Here is a 16489-nt window from a genome sequence, read left to right as displayed (position 1 = left end):
TTCATGAAAACCTGTAACGCTTTTGGTACAGAAATCTAGACATCAGTGTAACGCCCAGGTGGTTAATAAACCTCTCCAAGGCTGGAGAGGATACACTTTTATCAGTGAAGCTGGCTGATCCAGCAAACCTAGAATGGATTTCTTCAAATGAATTTACTATATGCTAGCAAATGTTTTGAATCCTGGACCAGATAAATTCCAGGTTTGCAGGATCACCCAGCTTCACTGAAGAAAGTGTATTCTCTCCAGCCTTGGAGAGCTTTAATAATTCAGACCCAATGTGTTATCATTGTGGATAAATATCCCACAGTCATGCAAGGAATAAAACATAAGTGTAAAATGTTGTTTTGGCCTTTTGTAAACAAAAATGCTTTATTGCTTTCCTATTGATCCTTTAATACTTTCGCTATTTTTCCAAGTAATAGGATGCCCTTTTTTATTTAATATACAGCTTGGACTGCCATGGCAAACCCATTAGCTGACTGGTCCTAAAAATCATTCAACATTACCTTTGATATAATCTAATTGACATCAACTAAACATAACTAAAGTAAGCCTAGCATCACACACACCTTTGTATGGTAAGTTCATGCCTTTTAAGTAGACACATAGATGTGTCTTCCAGGCTAACGTGTTTAAATCAGTAATTGATTCTTCACCATTGAAGGATTAGGTGAATGTCAGATTCACTTCTTTATAAATAGACCCCTTACAGAGATTTATTACTCCATCCGATAATAACATCATACCCCCACTCCCAACAATGACCTAACCTTTTCTTCCTACAAAAGCATAGTGCCATCTAGGTTTACGCATCTTCAAGGATTAGCATTTACATCATGGACCAAGAATCTGACTGGTGATTATTACCTGTGCACACAAATATCTAATACAATCAGCCCATGCTCCAGCCTCTCAGCTTGATTTTAAAGTATACACATTGGAACAACTATCTATATTATATGAAATATGTAAAAAATGTTTTCACTGAAAGTGAGCAGTTTTCTTTTTCCTCTTACAGTTTTTTTTTACAAATTTCAGTGAATATGTGCTGTGGTTTTTAGCATTGCAAATCAAATGATTTATATGGTGGCTTTATAATTGATGATTTTACTCAGTTTTAAAATATCTTGTCTGTTGTTGATGGGTCACTGATTCCTTTTCCTCATAATTTGGGAAATTGGAAACATCTCTCTTCTGCCTCAAAGAAACTATTTAATAAGTGGAAACATCTCTAATAAGTATGTGCTGTGAACTTGAAATGCCTGGATGTGAAAGCTCCGTGTCTTGGTTAATTGATACAGTACACTGCCTTCTTCTCTATTTGATGTTTCAGACACACAAAGTGCAATGTTTTCTCAGCTCCCCAGTATCCCTGAATGACAGTTGCTATTTATATTTATCCTCCGAGAGGCACAGAAAACAATCAGTAGATTGCCTGACTACAGGATTCTTTCAAGATGTGGAGGATATTTTGGTTCCCTCACAATAACCTGAAAGTCATTTCTCAGTATGAATATAATACATAAATTTGCAAAAGCTTTCTTTCAACTATAATAACTCCATTGAACCTTCCAAGTAAAAATTAGCTTTAATATCTAGACTTAGGTTGGATGAAGAAAAATAAAAGTTTTTGGAGCATTTCCCTTATATGACATTAGGTATTTACCTTATTGGATTAATAACCTATTTATACAATATTTTTCCACATTTAAATGAGCTTAATTGGACAAAACATTGGGTCAGTTAAAAAAAGAAAAGTTAATACCTTGTATGTGGTACAACTGTGAATAGTGTATGAAAAAGTCTACAGCTTGTTGGCATTTTTTATGAATATTGACAGGCTCAAAGTATTGACAGGTGTACAAAGAAAGATAACACAGGAGTCTCACCTATTCTAATCTTATGGCTTGTCAGATGTTTACTATAACTTGCTATATGCGTTGTGTCTGTAGAGACATTATGGAGCTGTTTCTTAAATTTCACAAGAAATTAAAAAATGGTCAGTGCTTGTCCCATGCTGACCAATAATTATCCTTATCTAGCAATTCATCTTATAAGGTTTCCTGCTAAAGGATTAGATGCATTTCTTTATCAGGACCTCATAAAAAATATATGGGTATTGGTAAAATATATATGTATGTTGGTAAGATATTATTGAGTTGGTGAAACACTAATAAAAATGTGCTTTACAGATGAAAATATTGCCAGGTGCACTGTGTGATCAGCAACGTATCCATTGCGCCTATAGTGTACTAAAACACTAATAATAAAGTGATAAAGCCATTCATGATATCCCTATGGCTTTTAATGTGAATTTATTGGTTTCTAAAAAAAATTAAATATTACAACAAGGACTCCAGGGTTAGGGTTTTGTTGATTTCTAATAGCTTAGAAACACCTGCTGGTTATTTACATTGGAGGTCTATTAGACTGGCTGAACTTTCTATACAGTGCCTATAGATATAGAGCCCGAACGGAGGCTTGTTTTAAAGTTCTATCACTGCTTTTTAAGAAAATGAAAATACTTATACAAGGGTTCACTTTAAATTGACCAATAGTAATATACAGATCTCTGTGATATAATATATATATATATATATATATATATATATATATATATATTTATTATATTTATATTCATATATCTTATCTCACAATGCTCCTCTGGGAGTTTTAGAGGTCACTTCGGGCACAAAGCCTAATTGTATGTAAAATAAGTGTAATGCTTTTTGCCTAATGCACACATTAAATTAATGTTTTAATAAATAACTAGATTTTAACCTTAATCCTTACCCCTAATACTGGTGAAGCCTAATCCCTAACACTAAATTAACCCCTACAGCAGCAAACCTTAATTGGTGATGAAAGCTACCAGTCTGTCGGCAAGATCTCAAAAATGAATGATAGTTTAAATACACTCCTGGCACACTGGTCCAGAAAAGATTAAGAATGTCAGTTGAGACTAGTCCTTAAGCAACCTGTTCCTTATTAAACTTTATGTTCTGCTAAATGTACTTTAATGCAGCAGCTTAACAATAAATGTCTTTATAAATCTTCTTGCAATTAGTTTAAATTCAAAACACTTTTACTAGGTATAATAAGTGCATTGTAATCTCCTGAAACTCTTTATGCTGTTTGCCATAGATATGTAAAAATATTTAGAAGTAGCAGCTTAAAGCTGATTAATTTAATTGAAGTGAACTTGTGTTTGAAACAGATAACATTTTCTTTCACATGCAGAGTGATGAGACAAGGATAAACCAAAGAACATGTATTTGTCTTTGTTATTTTATTCAAAAAGATGGGTCATATTTTGAATAGCACTTGTTAGACTAAAATATACTGCATTACTTTGAATATTTCTTCCTATCTGATGTTACTGAATAAATAATGTTGCTTTTTTTTAATCCTTCTGAAAGCTCTTTTGTATATATTGTTTTTGCACTAAAACCCATTCCTTAAGTGAGGCGGGGATCATTTTGTACAGTCTTCCTAATTTTGTTTTTTATTGTATTTTTTTTTTTTACTCACGTAGTACAAGGTTGAATTAAAAAGACATGACATGAGTACACAATGGGGTTAGTTTCATTAAGTTCTCCAAGAAGATATACTATCATGGGAGAACCTGGTTAATGGATCACCCAGATTCTCACATTTGAGTCTATCTTCTCCAGTCTTGGGAAATGTATACCAAAAAGGTCCAAATCTGACTTTTCAGTCTCTGGTGTGATCTTTGGGAATAAATTACTCCACAGCACCTACAATGATGTCCATTGTGTGGGAACAGGTGGATTTTAGGATCACTTAGATCATACTATTCATCAGATAGGAGATTGACTCCACCAACTAAATGGAGAAAAAACACTTCCTATGCTGCTCATCTTGTATCAGCTATTACTAAAAAAATAAGTGCAGCCAGTGTTACAGCTGATCTACAGATATGTATCCTTTATACAACTAAAACTGGAGATTATCATGTAAAATGTGAAACCACATAAATACTTTGGGTACACATTGCAACATTAAGTCAAATATGTGGTAACTAAAAATACAAAATACTTTTATTATTTCTAGTAAAACTATAGAAATGTGTTGTTAGTAAAAGTAAGATGTAAATAAAACAAAACAACAGGTAACCTGTACTTTAGTCTCACACAGTTCAGTTAAAGTAATGAAGCATTTATTGAACATTTTCAAAAAAGAACTCAAGCCAAAAATAACAAGATAATGATGAATAAGCCTAATAAAGGATAACATAGCTAAATATCATTTCCTGCAACTGATTGGCTCCTTGTCTTCCTCTCCCAGTCTGATCTGTGCAGTCCAGGCACTGCAGGAAGCTGATATCAGGTGAAAATCAGGTACTTTCACCAAAAGAATTTAACACATTTTAAATCCAGTAGTGATGATTATAAAGATGCTCTAATATATATCTTTTTATATCTACCTGGAGTTCAGCTTTATAAAATCATGTTGTATTTCAGATTTAAATACTGCTTTTCTGATGTATTCCCAACTCATAAATACCTAAAGATACTGTTTTATAGATCTGTGTTTTAAGCAGAAACTAAAGGTTGACAAGTCCTCTGGTGTATCTTTATCCCAAAACACAGGAAACTAATAGTAATAAATAACAGGGCTGTGCTCTTTGTCAATCACATGAACTGCCAATGTAATAAGTACTCTGAAAAGTTCAGGCATCCCATGGGTGAATGAGTGTCAGAACTACAAATCTCTGTACTACTGCACTGCATTGTATCGCAATATTAGCATAATATTCACCTTGACTTTAAAGTTGTAGCTGCACTAATAAAATCTGGTCCTTGAAAACTTGGTATAGAGTAATGTGGTATTTAAATACTGAATAAAGGTAGTCATCAGCACCAAATACAAGAATTTGTATAGGTGGCTATAAACGACAACGATAACCTGTGCATCCCGTAAATATATTTCTAATTCAAAAAGTTGGAAAATGCTCTAGTAGCAGTGAGATAAATATATTGGTAAGCAGTATGTTAGCTCCTTGTTTCACACTACTGAGGGATGTTATACCATCGTCCAAAGGACAATTTCATTGGCTCAGCTAGTTCAGGGGCTGGTACTTTTTTCTCTGTGGCTGGTCTAAAGTTATGTACACATGTCGTTGTCTCAGATAAACAGTTGTGCTCATTTCAGGCCAAAATCTGACTTGTACAGCAGTTCTTCAATGTCTTTAATCAATTTGCCACTCTGCTCACTTTTACGGAGAAGAGCACAGTAAGGTGCTGCTTGCTTGTTCTCTCCCACCTCCATAGAACATTATGGCTCTGTGTGTACAGTACTCATTCATCCATCTGTTAGTGTTATTGTCATTTCCAGCCACAATCCTCTCCAATCCTCCTCCATTAGATGTCTGTATGGCACTCTAGGTTCGAATCGCAGCAAGGATGCTATCCCCATCATCAGGACGGTTTCCGCTGAGCACTTTGGCTCCCTCAGAAACTCTCCTTGGAAGGCATGAAAAATAAGCAGCACAACTAAAGTACAGTGTGTGGTGCTGGGTGCAATATGTGAGAATGATAAGAAATTAGTGTATGATTATTATCATGAAGCTTACTTTTCTGAACATCTAGATTCTTGGGCAGCAACTTAAATATACACACAATTACAGCAAGGATTAGCTTCATCCTTCCTTCTACTCTCTGAAACCTCACTAAACTGCAAACATATAGGATTTGTGCATGACATTACTTATCTATCAGTATCCTTGCACTTTTCTTAAACAGAGTCATTGAGTTATTTATTAAAGCTCTCCAAGGCTGGAGAGGATACACTTTCATCAGTGAAGCTGGGTGATCCAGGAAACCTGAAATGGATCTGGTCCAGGATTGAAAACATTTACTAACAAATAGCAAATGACTTTAAAGAAATTTCTACCAGGTTTGCTGGATCACCCAGCTTCACTGGTGAAAGTGTATCCTCTCCAGCCTTGGAGAGCTTTAATAAATTAGACCAATTGTGGCCAACATCTGGGACTGTTATGACAGCATAGGAGAAACTTTTGGAGCAGTGAACTTTTTTATATGAACTGTCATTCAAAATGATGTAAATATTACAAAGAATGTCATAAATGTTGTGATTCGGCTCCCTGTTCATTGTAGCAATCACAGGTTGCAGTATGCACAGTGGTAATTTTGTTTTAGTTCATACTGTTTTACAGTGTTCATTCACAATATACAATAACTATGCCTTACTAGTTAAGCCGTTGTCCTGTCTATTCCATCACACTGTGCTTTGATGTAATGTATTTCTTTGTAGTGAATAACTTGCTATTTTAATCAGTTAGGTACTTTGGTGACATTCACAGAAGGTCAAGAGCACTTTGAAGGCCCTTAAGGTTTTCTGAGAATGCTGTTCTGGGAAAGGCTAAGACTGTGCCTGTTAGCTGGACACTATATATATGACTTTTACATGAAATATTTATAGGTCTCAACAGTAATTTGCAATTTAAATTAGGGATCCATACTTGGTAACTTTCTCCAAAAGAGTCATCATTGAAAGTATTATTTATTAAGCATGAATACTTAACACCCTCATGACATCTGGCTATTTGCATAATACATCATGGATGAAGAAGTAGCTCCCCTCTTGCTTCATGAAGTACCAGTAATTTATTAGGGGTTATTAAGGGTTTATTAAGGGTTAATTAACATAATCCAGACAATGTAGTTTTGTAGTGTCTGATATATGTAATACTTAGTATATTAAAATAAGTCGCAGACTTATATTTAGAGTTTGATAAAGGGTCTTTCTGTAAAAAAAATAAATAAAAAAAAAAAAGCTTGCTCACAGGTGATTATCCTGTATAGTGTGCATGGACATGCATTGGGGTTGTGGAAACATTGCAATTTTTTTTTAAATGCTGGATACAAAATCCTGCAGAATAATTTTTGCTGTATTTTGGCTGCCCATAAGACAGCTGTGATGTCCCCTGCATTTCCTGAAAGATATGAGCAATATAAGTAAAGCTACGTACAATGTCTGAAAGCCAACCCTGGAGCCAAGACAAGGAAATATCATAGGCAGAAGGCAGACATTACTGAAAGCTCTGGGGGAGAAAGAGAAAGGGTTGGAGGGGTTAGGTTGAAGGGTAGGATTGGTGGAAGTGGAGAGGGGGTAAAATGAAAGCTTGGGAAGAGTCCAGAATAGGAGGTAAGGTCAAAATGGAATGGAGCAGCATAGTACCAATTTTTTCCACATCCTTTACTTGGTTTTTGTGTGGTTTTGGAGTATGTCTCTCTTTTGAGATATTTAGGGAAGAGGAAGGGTGGTGATAGGTGGCTCAGGTCCACAAGGGCAATATTGTTCTGGTATTGATGAAGAGTGGTGGGCATCTCCTCCATCAGATGTGCTGTCTCCTGAACAGTAAAGTAAAGAGGGGCTACAAGGAATTGATAGTGCTCCTGTTGTGGTGATGTGTGGCTTGCAGCAACATTATTAGCTAATAGCAGACCACAGGTGGTATAGTGGATGTGGCCAGTGTCTTCAAAGACCTGCAACCTCATCTGTAATGTTTTAAAAGTGCTCGGGTTCTGTCAAGGATGCCTTATTGTTATTTTGATAAAAAATATTAATGTAATGTTTTGTATAGTTATGTTTTTGGAGTGGGGTGTGTTGGGGGGGTGGGTTGTCAGGCAGCAGGTGACAAAATTTGTGAGCCTCTGAGATACAGCAGTCAAGCTGTAAAGCTCAGTCACACATTTGAAGCAATCATGCAGATAACAGTGCAACACTGTTGTGTAATAAATGGCTGAACATGAGATTTTATGTGTGTGTATACATATACATATATATATATACATATGCGCCTGAACTGAAAACAGCTTAACTGACCAATAGAAAGGCTCATTCTGAGAGGCAGCAGAACAAAACCTGACTTTTACAGGAAAAGTAGAGATTTATATATAGCCTAAATATATACTGATCATTTTAAAGTGCTGTTTTCAATTGAAGGTAACCTTTGTATTTAGAGAACTTGTAAAAAAAATGTTTCTCAATGCATTTTCAAAGACTATAAAGAAAAAAAAATTAATTTCTCTTCAGGTTCAAACTAATGAAATGATATATTGATTATTCTTGCTATATTTTTGGCAGTTTTTTGACCATTTGCAGACCTGTAAAGCAATGCATAAAAAATGTAATAATTTGACTGAATCAGCTTATTCAAGTACCTCTTGCAACTGCATGTGAAGTCAAGGACATATAAAATATGTTCTGTCAGCCAGAACAACGAGGACTTATTCTTAAATATACCTTGTCAAGTCAGAGTTTAGGAAATGAATGATGAACAAGCAATTTATTCTATTCATACAGAACTATTTTTGTAGAAATTTTGTCTGCATAGACTGATAGTGAAAGTAAAATAAAATAGTAATTTTATAACAAAGCCCAAGATTATTTATATACCAACATTACGTAGGATGTAGTTTATATTGGGATCTAAACCAAATATGTAAGTATGTCTAGACTTTATTTCATTTTCCATTATGTACACTATTTTTTGCTGCAGTTATATACATAAATTAATAATTACCCTGTTTAAAGTAGTAGTAATGTGTACTGTATGTAACATTTACATTTATTATGTCCAGCATTTACCAGTGAGGATATTAACATTACTTTCTTTCCAAATGGAATTCAGTCTATCAGGCTTACACATTGAAATTTAACCACAATAAGGAAAAAATAGTAATTTTCAGTATATTTTCTTTGTTTAATTTTGGAATAAAACCAAGAGCCCTAATCTCTAGGACAGAAGAATTTACATCTTAGCGGGAGTCCTAGACTCGAATCTCAGCCCCTATGCTATCTGCAAGAAGTGTGCATGTTCTCCTCGTGTTCCTGCTAGTTTTCTCTGGAGAATCCAGTAACTCTCATACCTCCAAAAACATGCAGTTATGTCAATTGGCTTCTCAGGAAACTGTCCTTGGAAGTGATAACTTCAAAAACTCCAAAAAATACACTTTAATTAGTACATTTAAATGGGCTAAATACATTTAGCCCATTTAAATGGACAGATTGATTTGGCTTTAAATCTAAAAATTGACCAAAACATTTTTATTTCCAAAATTAAAATTCGCAATAATTTTATTTGTGTTTTTATTTTTAGTTACTTAACTATTGAATATATTTTCTTAAATGCTCACTACTACTGTATATAGTTTTTTGCATTTTGTCCTTCCATCACTAAATGTGCCTTTGAAAAAGGTAATCTATATTTCTTGTAGGACAGTGTTATTCAGCCTGACCTCTGTGGTTGTTCTTGTCATCACTACTGACTGGATAAGCTGGGACAAGCTGAATCGTGGATTTCTACCCAGTGATGAGGTCTCAAGAGCTTTTTTGGCATCCTTTATCTTGGTTTTTGACCTTCTCATTGTTATGCAGGTGAGTTCAAATGTTTTATTCTGCCTGTGTTTTAGGTATAGTCGTAATTATAAATGTCAATATTTTATACATTTAATGTGAATATTTTTTTTAATTCTTTAAAATACTAGCTTCAGTGTTTCATTTAATGCAAGTTGGGGAGATATTTTAAATATTGGGATTTGCCGGTTTATATGCTTATTGAAAAGTGCTAAAGACTTTTTCAACACAGTTTACCAAATGGAACTAAATGTTCTAAAAGTTCCTTTGTCTTTACCAAAAATGAAAATAGATACAATTTCAGATTTACAAAAAAGTACATTCTTATATATGTGAAACTGAGAGGAGCATTCTTTTAAGGCAAGTAGTTAAATTTAGTGGCTTCTTTCAAACTTCAATGAGCATTAGTTCTATTTACAATGGTGATGAACAGTACAAATCCTAGACTTCTACTTTCCAAACAAATCCTAGACCTGTCTTAGAACTAATTTTACCTAATCTGTTTGTCCAAACTAACAGGCTTGTGCAAACCTACTATATGTCAGCCACAAAATCTCCATTCCCATGAAAAAAATCCTATTGTTATTGGCATATTATATTATACACTGATGTGGCTGTATGAAATGATTTAAACACTGCTTAATACTAAAATACATAAATACGAAAGCACTTAGATGAAATAACTGAAAATTTAAGCTCACTTTACCTTGCTGAGAAGAGTGGAGTGCCTACTAGGATGGTGCTGAGGGAGGAGGAGGAAATGTTATGTAATTCACAGAGAGTTATAGCGCGGGTTGTTCACTGAATGGTAGTAACTGGCGTACTGACACTCATGGGCAGTCGTGGCCTTGTCTCGAGAGAGGTAAATAAGGGTAGCGCGCGGTGTTATGACTCATTTTACCCATACAAGTTCTAGGACAAATGTTGTATACCAAGCAAAAATTTTTGTGTCCAAACAGGACTTATACCAAATTAGACTTATTCCAAAGCGACTTTTACAAAGGTACCACTGTATATATAATATTAAAAGTGGTTCAAATATCAAAATGTATTGTTTTCATAGAGGTATTCAAGCTTGGTTTGGATTTCAGTGTTTCGGCTTATTGAATGTTTTTAAGATTTTCATGTGCTTAATTGGGTATTCTTTACAAAGTGAATTTTCACTGTATCCACTAAACATTCACTTTGTCCAACAAACATCATCCAATTCTTTAGTAAGCCAGCTTCACCCTTCATTCACTTTACTATTGCTTTTAGCATTTACTTTTATTACTGATTTTATGCAGCTACAGACTGGCTAGCTGGCAGAGGCTTCACCCCGCTTAACCCATACTATCACAAATGCTTACGCACTGAATGAATGCAAGCTCTTGCTACTAAGTATGCAAGGGTTAACGGGGCAGAACAGCTGCTAGCTAGCGGGTCCATAGCTGTTCAGTGTACCTTTAGCCAAAATGTTCTAATATAGTGAAAACCAAATACATAAACAGCAGAAAAATATATCATAGAAGAAGGAAAAGTTATGCCAAATGCAGGGGATATTTGGCATCATGTACCTCAATTTGGATCCCAAATAAAATGTTGCAAATCTGCAGCTAAACAATTGAACATGGCCATATACAGGTCCTTTATTCCCTTTCCAGGTAAACATTTAGGAACATCACATTTCGTTTTATATATATATATATATATATATATATATATGGTAAATATAATTAGGTTGTTAGACAGGTGCAAGTTTCAGTTTGTCTTATTTTATATTTCACAATTTGCGTTAAAAATTATAGCTCGTCTGTAATGATATGGTAATACATACACTGCTTAATTAATGTCAGTTTATTAATAGATATTTTAGTTCTTATCTTATGTATCTAAAGGATTAATTGCAAATAGTATTTGGTTCTCAATTTGACCTTTGGACGCGTGTAATTAATAAATCTGCTGTTGATCTTACTATTCATTATGGCCAGTAGATTGCACACAGTAAAGTTTAATGAAGCTGTCTTTTTCATGAATAATTATTTAAACCTTCCTCCTTCTTTAGAATGTATGAAAATCTGTAGCAAAGTAGTATGTTCATTAAGCCACTTTAATGAGGTTGTATTTGAAATGAGATGTAATACAACAGATTTATGGTAATATCATTCAAGATTTTGTGTCCCCGCTTCTTTGCCTGTAGCAACACACTATCACCAGCATTCTGTTGGAGGTATCCTACTTAACGGTGCATTACAGGTTAAATCAATGGTTGTCAACTTTTCTGATATAGGGGCCTCTAGTGTGGCACCTGACATTACCAAAGGGCCACACAAAGTATTTATTAAACATAAAGATACAGAAAGCTGTCAAGGACTACATGCTTACTACAGATAAGAGAAAGCATACATTCTGTTGCAGTTCAAAGCAAAGTAAGAAGAAAGCATCACTGTAGAAGATAAATACTCACTTTAGTTTTGGATAAAAACTAGCCACCGGCACTGGGCTTCAGAGAAACTGTTTCTCCCTCCCAAATGGTTTAATAGCAAGCACCACCACCAAAAATGTCTTGGAAAAACCTTTATTGTTTCTCAATATCTATAGAAGTGATATAATCTTGCCAGAGCATGTGTTCCTCTCCTTGATTTAGCTCACCAATTGGGCTTAGTCTTGGATTTCTTAAAAATCGTTTGCTCTTAGTTGGCAAATGTTTTCAGTCCTTGACCAGATCCAGTTCAGGTTTGCTGGATCACAGGTTAACCAATGATAGTCTATCTTCTCCAGTCTTGGAGTACTTTTTTAAGTGGGTCCTGTAATGTTATTAGGCTGTTTTTTAAAAGCTCCAACATATTACACAGCGCTGTACAATAAATAGGAGGTAGCAAATGACAGACAGATACGGTCAGTGACACAGGAGGACCCTGCCCAAAAGATCTTACAATTTAGGAGGTATGTAATCAGGTTACCGATCTATCTTCTGTTCTCTCCACTCCACTCTTGTTGCAACTTGCATCTAAAGGACTTAAAGTTATGAGTCAACCATAAATTAGGTACTAGAGAATAAAACATAAACAAGTGATCATTTTGAGCAATTTAAGAGCCAGGGGGGTGTACACAGGGGTTTGTGTGCATCAAAACTGTTTTCCTTCCCATACATGCCAAGAATAATGCAAACACAGCTGGAAGTCTTATGTTTTATTCCAGCCATTCTTTAAAAAAACTTTCAAAACTAAGTAAAATCAACTTTGTTTATACCCTGGTAAAGCTTTTATTCTTTTGGCACCGTAAAAATTTCAAAATATGACAAATTCTTGCAGCATAGAAGAACAATAAAATAAGACTGGAAGTTTTAATTATGTACTTTAGTCAAATTCTAGGGGAATAATAATATTTGGAAATTATAAATATGTTAAGGTTACGTGTAAAAATAAATTCATTTTGTTGAAATTTTACCATGTGGTATTGAAGACTACTGTGTAAGCCGCAGAATAAATAAGTGGAAAATATATACAATAATATATAGTTATATTTTCTCAGCTACAGCCACAGATGTACCTGTATACCGAACATATGGTGTAGGAAAGAAAAAAACACAAAGTTGCTCAAAAGTCTATCAATAATTTAATTGTATAGGACTGTAAGCTTTGACTGTAAGATAGAGAACTTTATACAAACCAATAAGTTTGATTCTATTGATTTATTTTAGAGTTGTGGTATTCTATCCTCATTGATAATAATCAGTATACCTTTGGATTCTCTGGCCATTTTAAAACATGTATATGTCAAAGATATATCAAAAACTCCCTGCATGTCGTTGCTGGTTGTCTACCATTGACTGTTTCCTCAACAATGAATGAGCAGATAAATTGTATTTCTGTATATATTACACATACTGTTGACTATGTGGAGACAAATATATAAGTAACATTTGAACTGGATTATTATCCTCTACAGGGATTTTTACTCAAAATGATTTGTTTTCAGTATTATAACGTGTGTAAGCAAAATCTTTAATAAAGCAAACATATGCAATACAAAATATTAAATATACTTTCATTTAAACGATGGCTGTATATTTTAAACTCATATCTCTTTAAGTATACCAAAGAACATCAAGCAACTTTGCAAATATTATTCTACCTGTTTTTTTCTTGTATGATAATTGTCACAAAACCAATCCAATAAGTATAAATTTGCAGGCTGCATTGTACAGTGGAGAGAACAACGTGCCTTAAGCAGATGGGAGAACACATTAGGAAATAAGCCTGTAGATGTCCATATTTTTTTCCTATTGTCTGTTTGGATTACAATACATAGTAGTAGGAATAGATATGATACAGTTACATTTATCACTCATGCAGAGGACACCTTCTAAGAAGTCTGTGATCTTTTTCTTCAGTCATTACATAAACACAACGGGCCTGATTTATTAAATCCCACCAAGGCATCAGTGAAGCTGGGTGATCCAGCAAACTTGGAATGGATCTGGTCGAGCATTCAAAACATTTGCTAACAAATTACAAAAAAATAAATCAAGAATGTAGCTGCTTTCTATTGTATCACTGCAGACAGGATGAATGCAAACAAAACAATGCTGGTGGCCCCAAAGTGACCACCTTTAATATATGAGCAGTCTTTTTCATAATACTCTGAAAGTATAAAAAAGTGTAGTTGTACAAAGTAGAAATTAAAACCTCTATTTCATTTTTACTAATAGTGCTGTCATTATTAGAAAAAGTGATGATGTAAACTTCCCATATATGGCATATTTCTTATATGAGTGATATGATATCTGGAGCAACTGAATAAGCCTGTATTTGAACACTTTCGGGCTTGGTTAGGACTGACAATGGGGTTGCAGTGTGAATACCACTTCCTTATGCCACCGAACTGCTGCCTCGCGGGAGACATTACATGTAGCATCTAACCAGGGCAGCCCAACAGAGAATGAACGGGAGTAGCAGTCATTGGTTCAGTAAGGCTTGCAGCTATCATATTTGCAAATGAGGACTTCTAAAGAACTAAAGAGTGGCTGGCAAGGTGCAAGCTGCATGGGAACTCTTGAAGGAAACGCGCTGAGAGATATTATATATACGCGCTGCAATTGCTAAACCCCCCTAAAAATTCTAGTTGCCTCCCACACTAGTTCATGGCCTTCAGAGATGAGCCTGAGTTTCTGGCCGGAAATAAAAATGTAGGAATCATATCAGGTATTAACACTTTGTTAATAGCTTTCCTATTATGTGTCAGTGATTTATTCAATATCAAGTTCTTAGATGTGCAGTAGCCTGTAGCACCCAATCCATACCATCTTGAGAAGACTTTAGCAAAGTCTGTAAGGCCCCACATATTTTATGTGAATCTTCTTTGTTTGATCATTGGAAAAGACTTTAGGATTATGCCTTCTTTGAATAAGCCTATCTTTTTTGACATGTAACAGTTTTGTATGTTGTGTCTTTCTTCTGACAAAAATCTCATCCTGCCTTCTCCCCCGGCTGACTCCTCACAAATCAGAAGAAGCTATTTAACCAGCACACACTGTCACACCATTTCATCATTTGAACTGCATGGTTTGCCCTTATGTGCTGTACTTTCCGTCTCTTTGGAGAATGTGCATTGATGCAGTCAGAAAAGGACTGACGGTTTTACTTTGTTGGCACGTTGGCCTAGGAAGTCATAAGTCTCTAAAGAATTATATTCTTTTGTCTGAGTATATTTCAACTTTGTATGCACTAAGTAAAAATATAAAATTGTAAAATCTAACATTTAAATTGAGAAAATTCTGCAGTTTTCATAGAGTGTATGTATAAATAGTAGGACATGTTAAAGACCAATGGGTATATTTTATTGTAAATGCTAAGTTTAGAGTCAGACAAGTAATGGCTTGCAGGTATTGACTGAGTTTATGTTGAGTTAAATACTGCACACTAAGAAAAAAAATCACTTGGGAAATTTCCAGACAGAACAGCAAAGAAGATTTGGAAGGCTGAATATTACATTTGCATGTCTTCTCTGTTGTCTCATAGCTCCAGTGGGGCAAACTGATTTATACTGTCATGCTACATTGTTCCTTCATTTATGCTGGAGAGTTTTTAAATGCTGTTTGGGGAAACCATATTTCCTAATGAGCATTAACTGTGCTTTAATAGATATGTCTGCACAATTAAAAATATTTCTTGGTGGATATCTTATCAAGTGTACAAAAAGAATGTTATTAAAAGCCAATGATGATAAACCTTTACTACACTGCAGAAATCCATCTTTGTGTAGATTGTGCTTATCTGCAGACTATTTTATTGCTCTTGTATGTGCAAAATGATAAATGCTTTTGTGCTTCATTAAATATTGTTCTTTGTTTAATTATCAATGTCCCAGTTGTAGTTTTCATGAAATGTATCAGCAACACACAGGAAAATATTTGATAAGGGTGAATGTGCCAGAAATACAAATGTCTGAATTAGTGTAAGAAAACCTTTTCTGAGAAAGGCATACATGCTGCAATTGCTACTTCTTAATCTAAAAATGTTCTTTTCCTGGTTGGCAAGTTTTCCTTTCGTTTTTCTACCTTGTGTGCCTTTACAATGTCTAACTTTTATGATTTTACATAAATTCATGTTTGTTCCACTTTAATAATTCAGACCGTTTGAAACCCTGTTGGTCGTTGTACTAGCCAGACAACTTGGAAGTTGATGTTGGCAATCCCCTTATGTCTTTAGGCAAGGGTTTGCTTTATGTATAGTTTAGATAGGCCTCTTGGGACAGCAGCGATAAAAACCTTAGAAATTAATTTATGGATAAGAAAACTACAATTCATCATCTTACATGTATGTATTCCAGTAGTGGTTCCACATCATTGTTTGGGGAGGCTTCCATACACTGACAACAAAGGAACATGCCCATGCAATAAGCATCAACATGGTCGCTTATAGTCTTTGTTGGAAGCACGTATGACAGGGTGGCAGCACAAGAGAGAGAGACAGACAGACAGAAACAGAGTGCTGCCACCCTATAATGGGAACTGTCTTCACAGGAACCCTATTGACCCAATTACCAGTTGGTATTTTAATTAAACCTAGCTTTAAAAAGATTGCAGCTTTTAAAGGAC

At 34.8% G+C, this 16489-nt stretch overlaps 1 protein-coding gene across 1 annotated transcript in view; it reads left to right on the top strand.

The window, feature by feature from the left end:
- Positions 1 to 16489, top strand: part of TMEM117 (transmembrane protein 117) — a 99153-nt gene that overhangs the window by 71877 nt on the left and 10787 nt on the right. Inside the window, exon 6 of the mRNA XM_072401454.1 lies at positions 9270 to 9429. Coding sequence (XP_072257555.1) covers positions 9270 to 9429 — 160 coding nt within the window. The remainder of the gene's footprint in view (positions 1 to 9269; positions 9430 to 16489) is intronic.

Source organism: Pyxicephalus adspersus, chromosome 2 (assembly GCF_032062135.1).
Source record: "Pyxicephalus adspersus chromosome 2, UCB_Pads_2.0, whole genome shotgun sequence".
Lineage (NCBI taxonomy): Eukaryota > Metazoa > Chordata > Amphibia > Anura > Pyxicephalidae > Pyxicephalus > Pyxicephalus adspersus.
Note: the sequence above shows the minus strand (reverse complement) of the source record. Positions and strands in the feature narration are given on the sequence as shown.